Here is an 18,922-nt window from a genome sequence, read left to right as displayed (position 1 = left end):
TATATTTGACTGTACATAAAGCCTAGTGGTCTGTTTCTAGACAATTTCCACACGTCACTGCTCCTTGGTCTTCATACACTTCTACTTAATCTGTCCTGCACACCTCCAAGAAATCTCAAGAAAGTTCCATTATGAAGTTTTTGATGTGTCTTTTTATATTTTTATCTCCAGGTAAGTCACATGCTGATTCGAATTTTAAATACAGAAATTGTAATGTAGTTACTTTATCCCTTTACTTCTTATCTATCTGCAGAACAAATGGTTTCATAATGATTAGGCAGTGTGCCGCTTGAGAAAGAAAACTGCTTCATTTAACTGGAAAATGAACCCAATATACTCAATAACAAGACAAATGTAACAACCTCAAAAAGGAACCTATTTAACATGTATAATTATTTTGTCTTGTCTTTTCCAACAGCTTATCTCTCCTGTTGCATTTCATTTTTTAAAAAAATGTTTTTACCTTTGACATTTTAACCTCGTCATGTCACAAGTGAGTAAGTATTCTTGCTTGAGTAGCAGAACTAATTTCAGTAAACCCAAACTAGGCCAAATTACACACCTTAAGTGCCCATTCTAACTAACAGCTTGTCTGCTGTGCATGTTGGAACAGCCCTCACTAATGTGGGCTGATGATCCAGGAAAGATGTCCTGCCTTGTTTCCCAAAAGAGCCTTTCAGATCTCCACTGCAGGCTTAAAGTATTTACAATGCGGCAGTCTGCTTTTCCTCTAGCAAAGCTTCCCTGAGGACAACATTACGGCTAATGGGAGAGATATGGCAAAACAGATGGAGCTGGCATGTTGCAGACTAGTCCATCGTCTCTGAGAGTTTGCGATGGGTTTTTGTTTGCTAGCTTGTTTATTTTGGAGAGCTGGCCAATTTTGGGGGTTAAAATCTCAAATGCCAATTCCCTCATAGGGTTGAGTGGTTTAATTGTGTGCCAAGTTCCAAACTGGACAGTGTCATTTGTAAATAATTAGATGGGTGAGGATAATTTCCCTGCAGAAATGTGAAATGTGATGAAAATGTGCATGTGCTTTGTGGTATTAAAAAAAACAAAAACAACAACAAAAAAAAAAGTGATATTTTCACATATTAATGGAATATACAGACTCCTGATTCAATGTGAAACTATGAAAACTTTTAATTCATTTTACTCAAGCAACTTTTTGTTGCTCAGTAATACAGAACAAGCAAAGACTTGGTTAGTGAGAGAAGAAATGCTGTTTACCAGTAAAAACACACATACACAGTCCAGCCCCTGCAACATAAGTGGTAGCGTAGTCAAGCTATTACAGACAGATAATATACAGCTATTTACATAAACTGCTCTGCAGTTCGAAGTCTCTGAATACTGATGGCTGAATGATATTCAGCCGTCACTCACTCGAGGATTGCGTGTCAGTGTCACGTTTTGCCTCACCAAGGCATAAAAGGTACACACATGTGGTTTAAGAAGGTGGTAATGTTACAAAGAGTAAACTCCAAGTAAGAGGAGGTCAGGATGGTTAAACAGAACAAATACATTGCTTTGAGACCTGCATTTGAATCTGAGACAAAGTAAAAGTGGACGTGGGTTTCTTTTAGGTCATTCAATTAAGTTGCTTACATAATGTAATGTATTTATTAAGGAACTTATATGACTTATGTAGCGCTACCTATGTAAAATTAATTATTTTAACCCAAACCATGGTCTTTTCCTTAACCGTTGTTTTTTGTGCCTAAAAATTAGGCTGCTTACTTTTAATGTATAGGCAAGGCAAAACGTGACACTGACAGGGTATTACACACTTGATACCATGTTGTGATATTTAATCATCAAAACCTTTATGTGTCCCTGCATTTTTTACCAAGCATCTTACACATTTATTTTGATATGTTGGAATATGTTTGAATGGTCAGTTTACCAAAATGACCAAAAACACAATACTTCCCACTTTAAACCTATGCAGGTCATTTTGGTTGTGCTTGAAGACATTTTTTTTAGGTTTTACAGTTGGCAGTTTTCTTTAGTCGTCAGCATTCCCAATACAAACAATATGAGTGATTTACTTGAGTAACCAAACCATTGTTTCTGAGAGGAGGCACTGCTGATGAGCTTTTAAAACATAATTTTCAATGTCAACACTACCAACAAAATTCAGCTCATTTTGATGCGCGCAGATGAAGGAAGAGATTCATGGGTCAGAAATGAAGTTCCATACGTGCAGCAGGATTTGACTTGTGATCAATTCAACATGACAAGGAGGAACAGAGATGATGAGATACTGAACTTGTAAACATTGTAACAAACAAGCTTAGTGATGTTCCTTAAATCATAAAGTTCAACTTAATCTGCCACTAAGTACACCTAGAAAAGACTGGGCTGGCCAAAGACAAACCTTTCTCCAACAGGTTGGGACACTGTCCTCACAGTATGAGACAAATTCGAATATTCTCAAGCCAAACTGACAACAAGCAAAGCTCCTGAGGTCTTCACTGGTTCAAAATATTGGACTGATACAAATAGTAGAAGACCACTTCCAAAACCAATGTGTACAAATTCAATGAAAAAAGAGACACGGTCTAAAAGGAGCATCAGTTCATACAGAATTGTTTCAAACTACAGTTGTTCAAAAATTTGGTCCACCATCACTTAACATGTGATTACCATCATATAACTGGTAGAAATATAGTAATCTCCTATTTTTATCTCCCGCATCAACATGTAAACATGTTGTTGCTAATTGGGCTGAAGGAAATTTCTAAACAAAATCAGAACTAAGTGAACAAGCTGAGATCCATTTGCTTCCACTTGATTATAAGACAAACTTACTCTAACCCTGAGTATAGTTTTGACTGTGTCATGGACTTATGAAGACATCTACGAATCTCGAAGGCACGTTTGGTGAACGTGGGTAATCATTTTTTAGCTAAATGTCTCACTGTACAATATAATCAAATAAAACAAGTGGATCTCTTCACTTCAACAAGTACAATTTCAAAGGTCCTATATTTTTCACTTTTCCAGTACTCTATTATCACTCTTGAAATATGTCAAACATGTTTTTTTGTGGTTACAAGTACCAAAAGCCATCTCAAAAAAGCTTTACAACTCTTTGGAGCTTTACAAAGAACAGGCTGTTTTGTGTCTGTGTCTTTACGCATTGATATCAATGACTGTCTTCTGATTGGCTGTGTGCATTTATCCTTGAACTGAGAATTTTGACACTTTCACAGCAGTTACATAACACCACGGCTTACTGGATGAACAAAGGACATGGAATCTAATCTGTATCTAAACAATAAGGGACCTTTAACTGTTAGCATGGCTACATCCCATCAGAGTATAACCGTTTTTTTTGTGTGATTTGGATGAACCGACCTTTTAAAGTGTTCCTCTGGAAAGCACCAAGGAAACATTTATTAAAGGTTTGACAACAGTCAGTCCAAAGAAACACTTCAATCTGGCAGATACTCTGTCTGTATTAAGAAACAGAAATGCTGTAAAAGACCCATTGCACAGATATATAATTCCTGAAGTAATACATGTGTTTTTCCACAAAGTCCCTGAACGGAGTGATCCAAGAGGAGAGTGCACAGCACAGAAGTAGGAAAAAATTATTTACTTTGTACAAAATAGTTTTTTTTTTCTAGTGCAAAGGAAGTGTTTCATCATTTTGTCCTAATTGTGTGCTGAGCTATCTCACTCTCTTATTAATGTTGCTTTTGATTGTAAAAGTTTGGGTTGATTCTCATTTAAGAAGAAACAACATTTTCCTTTCCAGACTGAAAGGATTATTTAATAAGCACCAAACGTACAATGTTCTCTACTTAATTCTTCTTTCTTGGCACAAAGCAGTATCCAAGGCAGAAAAGACTAAATAATCCGCCCCAGACATCCTGCCAATCCTGTCATTAATCCCTTTGTCATGTTTTCACTGGATGCTGGGTGCCACCAGGTATCCATTGAATGTGATGTAAACATCCACGTCGTCACTGTAAATGGCGTTCTCCCTCTCCCTTTTGTAGAGTCGGACCCAGACCTCATCATTCAGAGCCAGATCCAGCATGACGCTCTGACTCTGCATGATGGACCTCTCGCTGGGCTGAGCGTACAGGATCACCTGCTCCTTGTCGTTGTGCATCAGGTGGAGGTAGGTTTCCTTAAAGTTCCAGGTATGGATGTTGATGTTGAAGAAGTAGATCCCAGGCACGTAGCAGTAGAACTTGCCTTTGAACATGTTGAAGTGCTCGTGGAGGTTGACGAAGACCGTGTCGAACACCAGCGCCTGGTAGTAGTCCACGCTGTGCAGGGCCTTGCGACGTCCCACCGAGAAGGAGGAGTAAGGGATCTTGCAGGCGTCTCCCGGGGCGCCCGCCTGGCCTTTGCTGCCTCTGGAGCCCATGGGTCCTCGGGAGCCAGAAGGGCCCTCCAGACCCGGTTTTCCAGGTGTACCTCTGTCTCCTTTGTCCCCTTTATCACCTGGAGGGACACGATGAAACACAGGTAAGTGATTTTGACATAAAATTGTGGAATATATGGATAATTTAAAACAATTAGCTCTTAATACAAGTATTTTCACAGGAAAAAGGTTTTCTATTGCTCCCTGAGGTAACACCGTGGAATTTTGTTTTGTTAGTTGAGATGTAAATTAGTCCTCATCTTACCCACTAACAGTAAAGGTTGATCCAGGTCCAGACCTAATGATACTATTCCTGGCTGGACCAGACACATTTTTCAAGAGCATGATGAGCCCAGATTTAGAGAAGTGATCTTGCAATTAAACAAAGTGCAGCTCTTACAAAATAAGCAACAGGTTAGAGACTTTATCACAGGTCTTAGTGCAGTGAAGTCATGCACACATTAGTGTTGAGCATATTTCTATCTTTCATAAGGGTTACAAATCCATAAATGGAGAAAAGATCCGAGGAGGCTTTTATATTTGACATTTCAAATCCTGCTAATAAATTTGAAGGAGTTGTTTTGGTGCATATCTTGATTTAAACTCCTGGTGGACTTTAAAGCAAAATGTTCAAACAGAAGTATTTAAGGATAAAAAATGGCAGCTGGTTTTAGAAGCTACAAATTTTGGATGATCCAATTTTTATGAAATGTATTGCCTTTTTTTTTTTATCTCTACTGAAGACCAGTGGAAAGTGTAATAACTGTTTTACTTTTTTCTTCTTCCTAAAGTTATAGTTAAAAGCGAAAAAAGGATAACGGTCAGCTTTTGAATGTCCGACTGAAAGCACCTGACTGAAAGAAAAAAAAGAAACACATTTAATGAAGATTTTGTTAAGTGTGAGTCCCTGAACAAATGCTTTCACTCTGTATAGTACGAGACGGAGCTGCAGCAAAGAAACTGGAAACCAGGGCTGCATTCACAAGATCAGGACAGTTTGTTGTGTGTTAAAGTCAGACAAGAAAATAATTAAGAATTATAATTATCATGCCAAAGCATGTAATATGTGTCCACTAGAGGGTACTGTGTCAGTTAGGCTGTTTCCATTTGGCTTTGTCAATCCAGACATACTGGCCTGGCTGTGATCGGCTCATGAGTGGCCAGCTTTAGGCCGAGTGTTTCCAACTTGCATCAACATGCGTCCTGGGTGACCACTTGAGATCGGATCTCACTTCCCCCGCTCTGTAAGCAAATGAACATGCAGGCTACTTCATGAAAATATACAAGTAAGTGAGTACAAGAACAGGAACCTGAATGTCAGAACCCCAATGATTCAGGTTATCTTAATTCATTGTAAAAAAAAAAAACCAATGCACATACGTATGACCACACCGCAAAAGTGACAACAATGTGCAACAAAGTCCTGTAGACTTTCACCTGGGAGACGAGTGTTTGACTCTCCGAGATGACAAAAGCATACACTTCTTTTAAGTATCATAACTAAGTTACAACCATAGCGTAAAGTATTGAACATACAACATCTGATGCACTTTACTTTTCAGGCCTTAGCTAAGCAAAATGTGACAGGTGTCTTACAAGCTTTGTCATGATACCTGGTTGCTTCTGGTGTTTCCTTTATTTGTCTCCTTTCTGTAAATACAAACCCTAATTGTCCAAACTATTTGACTCCACTTCACACGTGCTAATTGGATGTATCTTTATCAAATTTCTCTACACATGCTTACATTCGGCTTTGTTGGATTCTGTAGCACATCCCAACACTTTGAAATTCACGTTGTTTATGCAACGACACGCTCTGAAAATGATAAATGAGCTTATGTATACGCTGACTGCTGCCTGACTGAAATGTCTCTGGTGAGGTGAACATTTTGAGTGTTGCTATTGTTTCCAGAGCACAAAAACCTATTTGCTATGAAATCAAGTGACACTGCTTGTACGCTAGACCTTTATAAATGTCATCACCATATCACCATGAAGCAGCTGTTAAAAAAAAATAAAGAAAAAAAGACCTGTGAACTACAAAAACACTCCCTCATCTATAAACAGAAGCAAATGAACTGAGAAACAGTAGAGCTAATCGAAACTGTCAGATGAAAGGTTGGTGACAGTTTTAGTATTTTCTACATTCAGTTGAGGGATGAAATGTTCGTGTGCCGACTGCGGTTTTACAGCTTCATTGAAATGCTAATATGTAAATATATGTGTATACATATATGCAAGGCTCTCAGGCTTGTATAACGTAAATCTCTGAATAATTTATTGTCGTTGAATCCTGCTGTGCTGTTTGTAGGATGTTCCTTTCTCCCTTTCCGCGGGTCCTGACCTAGTCATGAGTTAAATACCTCTGGGCTGAATAAACCACAGGAAGCAGCAACAGAGATGCTGCCCTCGCTCACCATGACCAACACTTCCTGTGGAGGTCAACACTGCTCATCCTCTGCAGCTGCCAGTGCCAACACAAAAAGTCCTGAGGAGAGTTACAGTAGTTTCCACAAACATAAGCTTTGCAGCAACTCCGCACTTGATGACCTGTGGTGCTCATCAGTCAAGCTGAAGTCAAACACTCTCTTCATGCTCACTTGTAACTCTGCATGTTTAATAAATACCAGGAGCATAATTGGGAGTTACTTTAATGGTTTACTACTTTACCCTCAACCTACCGTTTCTATGGCTAATGGAGCTATAGTTTCCTGTCCTTTCATTTTGGAAAAGTGGACTTTATGCGTTGTACTGTTGTTTATTTTGCTGCAAAAATACTTAGTCTATAAGCCCTGGCTCTTAAAAGTTAACAGCTTTTTGTTATCAGACAGATAAGAAATGTCTCAAGTGCCTAAAACTGTTGCACAACACAGTCCATTCATACATTTCCTCCACAGAGGCAGACTGATGGTGTGGAAAATCATGCGTCAAGGACCCTGAACAAGAGACTAAACAGACAAAATCAGCTCTCTGTGAAGTGAACACCAGACTAAAAAAAGGTATATTCCTTATTCAGAAGCCAGTGGACATCTGGAGAAAAATACTGGGCATGCCATTTACTTCCAATGCCAGAGACCATCTGGGAACAAGAGTTGCAATCTCTAGCCAAACTATCTTACACTATGGAACACATCATTCATGAACTTCGGTCACGTGAGGACAGTTTGGACAGTTTCATTGTTCAAAGAAACTGCCAGATGAACTCGAATGCTCCCTAAAAAGGTTGTAAGTGGACCTTTAAACAATTAGACAGTGTTTTTTTACATTGTATACATAACGTGTTTCTAAATGGGCTCAAGGTCCAAACTTTCCTTTTAGATAGCAGACTAAACATAAATCAGTTCAACAAACATTCAGCTATTCCATTCATTCCATCTATCAGTGATTTAAACAAAGGACCTTCTTGCTATGAGGAGACAGTACTAACCTGTGTACGACTAATCATTTTTATTTCTCAAAACGAGAAGCAAATTAATAAAGAGTTCAACTTGGGCTTCAATTTTAATCAAATAAAAAGTATTGCAGCAAAAGCCTCCAAAAACATCACTGTTTATAGAGATTGATACAGAAGAAACAACTTCAGCAAATGCATGTGCAAGAAGAGGGTCACATGACCAAAGAGCGCCGGCACTAATATTGCTGTTCTGTGAATTTTAAAAAGGTGGATTGAAACTCATCGGTTGACTGACATTGAAGACAAACTGACATCTTACTTTAAGTGTTAAAAATCAGAATTAACCGCTGAACTTTATACTCCAAGTTAAAACAGGTCCAAATATCACCAAAAAACATCGGATTCTAAATCATTATGATTTAAAACTAACCCAAAAGGATAATAAGATATTAATAGATGTAAATGGCATCCTTTAGAATCAATATATTATGAGATCCAGAGACCCCTTCTGATTAACATAACTGCAAAGGAAAAATCTCAAACTACATTTGAGATTATGCAAATGTGAAGTTACGCGACCTTGAACCTCCTGAATATATCAATATGTGTTAAATGTAATTTCATCCGATTAAAGTATGAAGTGTCAAAAACGTGTGGAAGAGGAATCGTCTTCGTACATGACTGAGGGTTCTGGTTTTCTTTGGAGAAATTTGGCTGGCTGTTCTCTCAAATTGAGATTGGCTGACTAACTGATTGTTTGAATCCGCTCACCGCAGCTTTGTGGGAGTAAACCCAACAGCACACACTAGTGCGCACAACTAAACAACATGAAAATGCAAAATGAAGCACATTACAGATCATGTGAGGGTCATGTTCTTTGACTTCTCCAGCTCGTTCAACACCATTCATTCATCATTGCTCGGGGGGAAGCTGGAGGGAGCTGGAGTCGACGGCCGTCTGACTGCATGGACCATCGACTACCTCACCAACAGACCGCAGTATGTGAGGCTTCACAGCTGTGTGTCTGATGTGGTGGTCTGCAGGGCACGGTGCTCTCCCCCTTCCTGTTCTCCCTGTACACGTCAGACTTCAGGTACAACACTGACTGCTGCCACATCCACAAGTTCTCTGATGATACAGCCATCGTTGGACGGGTATCAGAAGGGAACGATCTGGAGTACAGGGAGGTCAACGCTGACTTCGTCCACTGGTGTGATCTCAATCACCTCCGGATTAACACCAGCAAGACGCAGGAGATGGTGATTGATTTCCGCAGGAGGGCAACACGAACTACACCGGTGAACATCCAGGGATTGGACATTGACATTGTGGACACTTATAAATTCCTGTGTTCACCTCAACAATAAACTGGACTGGATGTCCTCTTCAAGAAGGGCCAGAGTCGACTCCATCTGCTGAGAAGACCGAGGTCCTTCGGAGTCTGCAGGACTCTGCTGAGGACATTCTACGACTCTGTGGTGGCGTCGGCCATCTTTTATGCAGTGGTCTGCTGGAGCTGTGCAGGTACAGAGAGGGACAGGAGGAGACTGAACAAGCTGGTCAAAAGGGCGGGCTCTGTCCTGGACAGTCCTCTGGACTGGGTGATGTTAGCCAAGCTGACATCGATCATGGACAACACCTCTCAGCCCTCCATGAGACTGTAGGAGCTTTAAGCAGCTCCTTCAGCTCAGACTGCTGCACCGTCAGCAGGAAAGAGCGCTACCGCAGGTCGTTGTCCCGACGGCTGTCAGACCTTTCAACACCACCCTAAAATAACGTTGCACTGTATTTTATTTCATTTCATTTATTTTCATAGCACCTGACACTTTCCATCCATCCCAAGCTGTATTTATTTATTTATTTTATTTGTTTTTGTGTATATAGTTTGTGTGTATGTATTTATTCATTGGTCTTATTTTTTTATAAATTTATTATTTTTATCTATCTTATTTTATTGTATACGTATTTGTAATTTTTTGTCTTATTGTGTGCACCTTTTTGTGTTTCTATGCTGCTGTAACGACTAAATTTCCCCACTGTGGGATTAATAAAGTCTAAGTCATCACACATGCTCAAAGCCTACTTTATCTTAGCCAAAAGAAAAGGGTGTCTGTATGTATTGGTTGTGTATATTGTTTGTGTATATGTAACTACATTTGTACATAACCTCAGTGGTATTACTTTATAATAATAAAAACAATCTGTTTGTGTTGTGCCTGTGTCAAGTACACAATCTCTCACCGACTCCCTAATGAACATCTGACCTGAATGCTAAATAACAACAGTTTAAGTGAATAATTAAAAATTCAATAAAGGTGTGGATAGAGCTTTAAGGTGCAGGTCCTACTTCAACCTCATCAACCTGCATCTTACATGGTCCATTGTGAATGTCTACCTATCTCTGTCTCTATCTCTGTGCCAAACAACACGTTTTGATACTGCAGTAAGTCAGTTTGTCTTGCAGCGGAAAGTGTTGCTTCTGTCGCAGGGATTTTGGGGCAGCAACTATGTCCAAGAATTAAAAAATGGACATTGTTTGAAAGAAAAATATACCAGTGTTAGAAGTGTCTAAAATGCCGAAAGCTGCCAGTTTGCTTGTGTATGAGAGACGAGAGAGAGAAATATAATGTTTCTTTGTGATACTTCAATAGTTGGGGTTTGGGGGTTGATCGCGGGTCAGAACAGACTTGGCTTGTCCAGTGATCAAAAAACCAACAGCTATAACACCAGAGTGATGACACATCGTTTGGACTGCTCTAGTTAAGTTGGCCGTGTAGCATCTGATATTAGATACACATGTTCTCACAAATCTCTCTGCAGCTCTTATTGGACAGTTCTTGCATGGGGAAATCCTTTTCCTTTTAATCCCTCTCTCTTGTCACACTTCTTTTTGTATGTTTCCCCCAGGCTTATACATCTGGGAATAAACGTGTCGGTACCCTTAACAGCTCATTGAGCCAATGCCTCATTCCTGAAGAAAAGTGATGAAATTTAAAGCAATTCTCTGATATATGTCTATGTGTTTTTGGTATGTTATAAAATATGACAAACGATAAATTATTGCTTCTTTTCCAAATATATTCTGAAATGTCCCCGGCAGATTTGCTCGTACTCCAGGAAAAGATGATACAAATTTGATTATACTGATATTCCAAATTAAATTAGTATCACAGAGATCTTCAATCTTGTAATCAGTCATTCAGCCTATTTCAATAAAAAAAAAAAAAAGAAAAAAAAAAGTGGTTACTCTGCTGTTTGGTATCCTTGTATGCAGCACACTGAACATGGACCAGAGAAAATCAGAAAGAAAATTATAAACAAGCATTTAAAAGTTATAGGCAAAACATGCATAATGTATAATAATTACTAGTAATAACTGCCACACTCAACAGTCGGGACCTCTATGGCCCACTGAGGGTCTCAGGCTCTACTACCACTGCCAGCTTTGTCCAGTTGGTATTCCAATAATGATCCAGGTGAATCTAGCTGCTGCTAGAATTGGTGTTATCTCTCTATGAGGGCCAGGTTGGGTTGGCTCCAGATCAGGGGTCATTATGTTCATGTCAGCTTCAGACCAAGTCATCCAATAAATGTTAGGTTTATTTTGGATCCATTCAAGATCAAGTCCAAAACTTAAAACCTGTAAAGACCTCCGGCAACAAATGCTTGTTCAGCATTTATTGACTTCCATACCTCCACCATCTAAGATATCATGCTGATACAGACATAGTCGCATGCTTCTTTGAAACAGATAAAATGATTCGGTTTGTGCTTTTAAATGGTTTGTGGACAGATTTTACAAAGCAAAATGTCATTCATCTTTAAATTAATTATTCACCTCATGGCTGACATTAATAAAGTTGATATAGACTTTTCATACAGTCAAAAGCTATTAAAAGTCATTGGTGTTTGGATGTCTGGTTCCTTCACAAAATGCTGAAGGGAGTTTGATTTTCAAAGAGTTTCCAGGTTTCCTCAAAAGGTGGAGTACCTAATTTTCTTTTCAAAGACAGACGCTCTTATGTTTTTTCCACTTCCACTCAACCATCCATGAATGGCTACAATTCAGCATCACTGTTCTGTTATAATATATATCATAACTCTCCTGATTAAGTACAACCTTTGTCAGACATTCAGGCATATAGCGAAGCAGAAGTGGAGGAGCTTAAAACAAAGAGATCGTATCAAAGATGTTCAAGAATGGAAAGTTTTGGTAACTCAACATGGAAACACTGTATTACTTGCTGAATGTACTAAAGCTGTGAAGCTTACAGACAATTCTCAAAATGTTGCAAACTGAATCAGCTGACTTACACCTTGACTGGTACTTCTTTGACTGAACATAGTTTGGGCAGAGTATAATTAATAGAACCTGATCAAGGCTATTGTACCTTTGAGGATGGTCATGTTTATGACGGTTCGGACTTCCGGCATTTGATACTGAGCCGTGGTTGCTAATGGGTCCAGCTGGTCACAGCACCTTCTGCAGAGTCTGGAAGGAGGTCTGGAGGGGGAGGAGACACAGCAAACCAAGGGAAGGAGCAACAGGAGCCTCAAACACACTGTCAGCATGGCTGTCACAACCTGAGAGTGGAAAGAACAACAAGGGGGCATTATTAAATGGATGATAAATTGTGTGTCCATGTCAAGTCATTGCATAGTACGATGTTTCTGGATCTATGACTTAAAAACCATCATCCAACACTTCATTTCTTCTTCAGAGGAACTTCTAAAAAGTGCAGCAAAGTGAAAAACCATTACCTCATTAACAACAATTCTGGTCAGTTTTGTTGGTTGGTGGTGCACTATATGTTTCATATCCCTGTGAGTAACTGGCCAAGTGTTAAGAAATTTCTTTGACAATAACAGATGACAAAATACATATTTGAGGGGGGAAGTTTCCTTTAAGGCCTGGAACATACTGTCTGAGTGGCATGTTCAGTACCTGTTGCTGCGTGGCGTCATTTTATTTCAGCGTTCATATGAACGGATTAGAGCATCCACACTCCCACTGAGACGTGCATCTCGTTGTGTCTATAAAATAGACCTGACGCCTAATTTTGCCACGCGCGATTCCCAGCTAAAATATACAGGGAAACGATCTGTGATCACATTTGTACTGTATGATCAGAGCAGAACCACAGTGTGGGCTCTAAATATATCATGACGGTACTCCACCAAGTGAGGGGCGTTTTTTTTTTCACTGCACTCTCCTCTGTGTAAGTGAGTACTTCTGTCTTACCTCGGAGCGAGGGTAAATATAAACCAAATGCCTTCTTTTTGGTTAAAACTCATGACTTGTCAGACCTCAAAACATCTATATAAATGACCATTATCAGAGATAAACTCACTGAGTCAATGGCAGAACCTGCAGCCGCGGCACCGCAGCTGACAGCGCCGGTGTGTATACACACACGCAAGCAAGCCGCAGCCGCGACGCACGTCTAAGGTGACGCACACGTCACACAGCCATTGTGTTCCAGGCCTAACTTTCAAGGACATACTGTTCTCTGAAGGTCAAAGTCACAGATGAGATGATCTTGTGATATGAATTATCATATGGGATCCAGAGGTTTTGGATCGAGGAACACACAGTAAGCCCAGGGGGAATTTATAGATTGAAAATGGAAGGAGGGAGCTATGTGGCTCTAAGTACACATGGATACATGTGGACTCGGGTGGATGTGAAAAAATGAGCAGTGATTTGATATTCTTAGATTTCATGCTCTTTTATTTGTATTTCCAAGGTGTACCTGGCATCTTTGGCACCTTTTCTACAACTGGCAACAGTTTCACTCTCTTTGATCTCTCTAAACTAAATGTCCACCAATAGAAACAAGTACAAAAATGTATTCTCCATGGCAATATCAAAGGGCACATTTATGAAACTTTAAGAAAAAAAAAAGATGACATAAAATAAGTAGTCCATCAGTCTGTGTTCGTGTTACAGTAACACAAAATATATGGACCTATACAAAGCGTGCCTTTTGCTAAACTGACTACATACATGAAGATAACATACAACAGTCCTGAAATATTAAAGTATGATACAATTTTCAAATTGAGGTATATCAGCAGTGTTTTGATTACTGATCATCTGACAAAGGTTAATCCAACATTATTTCCTTTTACGATGTACTTTTATTTTCACCAACTCCTGAGAAAAGTACAACTAAGTCTCTCTATTCTGTCCTGACCACTGTTCCCATTCATTGTCTTTGTCGGTCTACAATAGATCTCAGTTCCCATCTTGTTATTGCTCTTCTTCCCTCTCTTCTGTTTCCATCTACTTCTTGATCCATCCCCACTTTTCACCTATAAAGTCCTCAGAAAAAGGATGAAGGAAAAAAAGAAAACCAAAAATTGGAGGATAATGTCTGAGAAAAATGGAGGAAATAAAATAAACAGCGAAGAGACAGATGAGAGAAATAACAGAGAGGTTCCCGGGGGTCTTTACAGTGATGGATGAATGCTAACAGGATTTGAGATGATGGATGGAGCCTGACTGTGAGAAAATGAAATGACTGGAGCTCAGCCTCAACATTTTTATCTGACTACTGATAGTAAAATATGACCATAAAAGTTATTATCTGCTTCACTGTTACAACCAGTCAGATGTCAGTCTCTGCTCACTTCTGCAGCATGTTTGACAAATTTGTTCAGATTTATCACATTAATTTCTATTTTGGTCATCTGCTTCATACTCCTGCTCCTTACAAGAGCTTACAAACCGTTCAAAAACTATCCAAACAAAAGCTGCATTTTTGTCATAATCATATGAACAGGGTAGATGGTGCAGCCGGGAAATAGTTCCTGGAAAATTTAGCTCGTCTCAAAAATCAAAGTGATTATTTGGATTGCTTTATTGGAAAGCTGACAAGATTCCCTTTAGTGACACTAAAAAATGTTATTTTGGAGGATTCAAAGAATTACACATGCTACTGATACACTTGTGCATTGACCACAGTTTTCCCAAGTGGGTAATTTATCTTTACAGTAAATCTTACATCACTTGAATCCAGCATAGGGAAGGAAAACATACAACATTCATGTGTATTATATTGTTCAGAAAATCACCTCTGCTCCCCTGATGAGTGAAATCTGGTTAGAAAAACCTGCACTCCTTTGTGCCTGCTACACAGATGTGGAAATGTAGGCAGCTATTCACAGACAGATAAACTGGTGGAAGAGGTGAGCTGGAGACAATGATCAACACTAACCAATCAACACTAATGTTTCTTTGGTGGCAGGAGGCACCTCTTTGTCATAGAAGTGCGCCTTGAACTTTGACCCTCTTGGTCATATCTGTTGCGATCTGCAGCGTGACATTTGAAGTAAAAGGAAAAAGGATGCAATTTCTTCATCCTTTTGTAAATTGGAACCAGGCAAAGCATTAGCGCCACCAACTCTCGGCTGCTCAGTCGATGTGACGTATCTTCCGCTGTGCAGAGGATTGTGGGTCAGAACCGCCAGAGAAGCATGCTAAATGGTCTGTACTTGTATCGTACTTTATCACCTTCCAGTCTCAAAGCACTTTAACATGGTTTTTCCATTCAAACACTAATGAGACAGATCACCATGCAAGGTGCTGCCATCAGGAGCACATTCACACACTGATGGTTCACCATCAGGAGCAACTTGGGGTTCAGTGTCTTGCTCAAGGACACTTAGGCATGTGGACAGGAGGAGCTGGGGATTGAACCACCAACCTTCCGATTAGTGTGCAACCCACTCTACCGACTGAGCCAACATGCTGACCTGCATACGGCAAATTAAGACCGGATGCATCACAAAGTCCTGGTTTTCTTGGCATACTGCATTTTATAATAAATCTGCGCAATGTTGCAATGCAGCCCTTCAGTCAGCGAGAGGAAGAAATTCATCTTGAGGTTTGCAATATTTTGTAATACTTACTATATTTTAATGGACTTGACTTGCACTCTTTTAGGGATGAGGATGTGCACATCCTTAATAGAGATGAACGCTGGTTTGAGCGGGCAGTCAAAGAGGCCATCTATGTGACCAGGAACAATCATCCCTGAACCGAAGAGGGGATCTAAGAGCACATCTTATGCCATTTTACAGTGCCGTGATTGTAGCTATTCCCAATGCTTCTGTGAATAGTACACGTGACCATTGTAATAAATGCTCATAGACATTTGAGAAACTAATCACTGGTTTCATTGTTATTCAACTGTGCTAAGACTGGTAGCCTCTTTAGGATGAGTGAATAAAAAACTTTTCCGACTAAATTGTGGATCAAGATGCACAATTTCTACATCTTTGAATTTGTCTAACTGATATTGAGCATGCATCATGACCATAAAAATATCAATGGCACCTGGAGGACGAATCTTAAGCTGGCTGTAGACTTTAGGTCTTGTTTAAGTCAGCCTCACATCATGAAGTCTCCATCTGTCATTAATAAGCTTTATATCACGGCCATATATTATGAAATGATTGCTTTACTCAATCAGCCATCAAGGGCTATAGCATGGTGGGACTGTACATAGTTTTCTTTAGGGTTAAGACATTAAAGTGGAAATGTGGAGGAAATAATATAGGTCACTAGTCCTGTTGATTGCCATCAAACATTCAGTATGACACATCATGTCCTTATATTCATATAACGAGTATAATGCAATGTGCTGATATAACACTGATCTGCCCAAGTACTTTGTCAGTAATTTGACCCAAGATGAACTCTGCTTTGAGGAATAAAAAAATGTAACGCCCCAATAACAGTTATGCAACTGTAAAAAATAGAAAGGCTTAAAAGCATTTTTTTTTTTTTTTTTTTTTTTTTATAGAAGCTTTAATATCCCCACGCCTTTAGAACTAAATTGATCCCATCACAATTTCACTTCTACTCCACCTCCCTCCTCCTGGAGCCAACAGACCATCAGCAACACCCCCCCCCCCCCCCCCCCCGTCCATAAACGTGTGCTTAATTTGCACCATGACCACGACACCCAGCAGCTTCAGTAAACTGAACGCACACTGCTCGATACTGACTCAATCGTAACACACATGCAGCACTCATAATGAATTCATTTAAGAAGCCACGTCTACAGCGCCAGAGCATCAGTTTGGCACGCAGCTGCAGTCCGGATAACACACACACACACACACACACACACACACACACACAACTGAAAACACACACACAGGAAGCCGGGCGGTGAGCCGGCGTGTAAGAACGTGCGATGTTACAGCAGGGACAACTTTTCAGAAAAGACAACGACTGCTGAGTTGGCGACTTGTTAATAACTTCTGCAATCCTGCACGTATGTGTAAGCACGCAAACGCGCCGCCGGGTGTTTCGTTCTCTTCTCTATTTTTTTTTTTTTCTTTCTAAATCTCTGGAAGATTCCTCTGCAGAGTCGTGTCGGCCGATTGTCATAAAGTTGTTGTCACATGGTGTCAGAGTGTGCGTGGTCGCTTTTCTTACCTGGTGGAGTTTCACCACAGCCGAGGAGGGAAAACAGACTGCTGGTGTCAGATTGAGAGTAGGAAGGAGAGACCTCTCTCTCTCTCTCTCTCTCTCTCTCCCTCCCTCCCTCCCTTCCTTTCTATACACTCACAAAGGACACACACACTGTTACTCCCTCCGTCATCAAACACCAGTCCGTCTGTCTCCCTCACTTCCTCCTGTGATTACCTCCTGTATACCTTCCCCCTTCTCTCCTTATATCCTTGCTTGAGAGAGTCAGGGCTGCTGTACCTCCATCCTTACGTTTTCTAACAGAGAGCTAAAAGTGGCACAGGGGAGCCGTCACCACCCAAACAGAAATATAGGTAGTTTCTCTCCCTCTCTCCTCAGTCCACATTTTTATTTCCTGTGTCCATGACTCAGATTCTCGACTGCAACAACTCTTTTAATTTGTTATTCCAGTTTTGCCTTCTAAAAATAACCACATTATATCACCTCTCATAAACTCCCTCTCTGTAGTTCTTCGGTAACACTGTGGAAAAGCATTTCCAGCACACAGCCTGTCACCTTATTTGATCTTATCCTGCCTCTCTGTGTAAAAGACCCAGTTGTGGTGTCAAAATAATTTAGTTAAGGAGATAAAAAGCAAGATAAATGTGCTTGTAGAGTGATACAGATAAAGTGAATCAGATACTAATTACAGAACTTTTATTTTCCTCTCTGATTTTTTTTTTTTCTATAAAGATATGCTGCCCTTATTCAGATGTGCAGGACAGTAAAGTCAGAAGACATGGCCGTATCTAACATGTGGGTATCCTGGTTGCCCAGTGGCCCCATTCATGGGCATGAAGCTAAAAAAATATAAACAGTATTAAGTCACAGAGATACCACGCACATTTCACATGTAAAAAAACTCATGTGACCACATACACGTGATTGTGGACATGTGAAACATGTATATTGCCCATGGTAAACATGTGATTAGGGACATTTCATGGTGGAATGTGTGAAACCTGTGTAGATTCTCGTGTGAAAACCTTTCCACATATTTTCCCTTTGTTATCAGATGTTGCAACATGTGGTAAACATGTGTCATACATGTGGAAAACATAGGAAACTTGTGTTTTTCTCAAGGGTAGGTTGGTACTTAGTGTATAGAATTTTGTTGTTATATGAAATGCAAACAAAACTTGTTCTAGATCTCAACCATTACCAAAAGAAATGCTTTTCTAAAGGGGACTGATAGCTTGAAATGACTCTGTGTTGTCAGAATTGAATCCATTAAGACCCACAAACAAACAAAGTTTGAGAAGTTTATCATTATTTATTCTGTTAAAATGGCAGCAGTGTCTCTTTTTTTTTAACCTGAAAATCTGCTCCAGTGTATGCACCCAGTGAGGAGCTTCATTTGCAATGAATGGGGCACCGTCTTCCAACACGCTGTCTGTGTTGTTTTGTTTTCTTCTTACATTCATGACTGAAAACAAAAACCTCAAAGAGGATGGCAACAACTTCCTCTGACAAATCTGAGGTCTGCTGAAATGTGATCTTAGAAGGTATTTCAAAAGCTGCAGTAGAGAGGGGTGCTGTGGGAATCATCTGCAAAGAAAAAAAACCCACCACAAATCAGAAAATACCTCCTGATGATATGTTTTAGTGTAAGATCAACTGAGAGGGAAATTCCATCTTAAAAGAAAACTTTTGTAAT

The 18,922-nt window shown here is 39.8% G+C and overlaps 1 protein-coding gene across 1 annotated transcript; it reads right to left on the bottom strand.

The window, feature by feature from the left end:
* Positions 1-1,121: 1,121 nt before the first annotated feature.
* On the bottom strand, positions 1,122-17,270 carry c1qtnf6b (C1q and TNF related 6b). The gene is made up of 3 exons (XM_069168311.1): positions 17,233-17,270; positions 12,173-12,365; positions 1,122-4,467 (listed from the first exon to the last, which is right to left on the bottom strand). Exons 2-3 carry the CDS (start codon positions 12,351-12,353, stop codon positions 3,920-3,922), a joined length of 729 nt encoding a protein of 242 aa, XP_069024412.1. The 5' UTR covers positions 12,354-12,365; positions 17,233-17,270; the 3' UTR covers positions 1,122-3,919.
* Positions 17,271-18,922: the final 1,652 nt, after the last annotated feature.

Source organism: Embiotoca jacksoni, unplaced genomic scaffold, assembly GCF_022577435.1.
Source record: "Embiotoca jacksoni isolate LCO1_2020_lvr unplaced genomic scaffold, fEmbJac1.0.p SCAF_4, whole genome shotgun sequence".
In the NCBI taxonomy this organism is placed as follows: domain Eukaryota; kingdom Metazoa; phylum Chordata; class Actinopteri; family Embiotocidae; genus Embiotoca; species Embiotoca jacksoni.
This window is presented reverse-complemented; position numbering and strand designations above follow the sequence as displayed.

What these genes read in the sequence shown, in the direction of transcription:
- c1qtnf6b (XM_069168311.1), bottom strand. Translation starts at nt 12,353, where the DNA reads ATGCTGACAGTGTGTTTGAGGCTCCTGTTGCTCCTTCCCTTGGTTTGC. An exon ending in AAACATGACCATCCTCAAAG is followed by an intron (nt 4,468 to 12,172) that starts GTACAATAGCCT and finishes GTGTCCCTCCAG; the next exon opens with GTGATAAAGGGGACAAAGGA.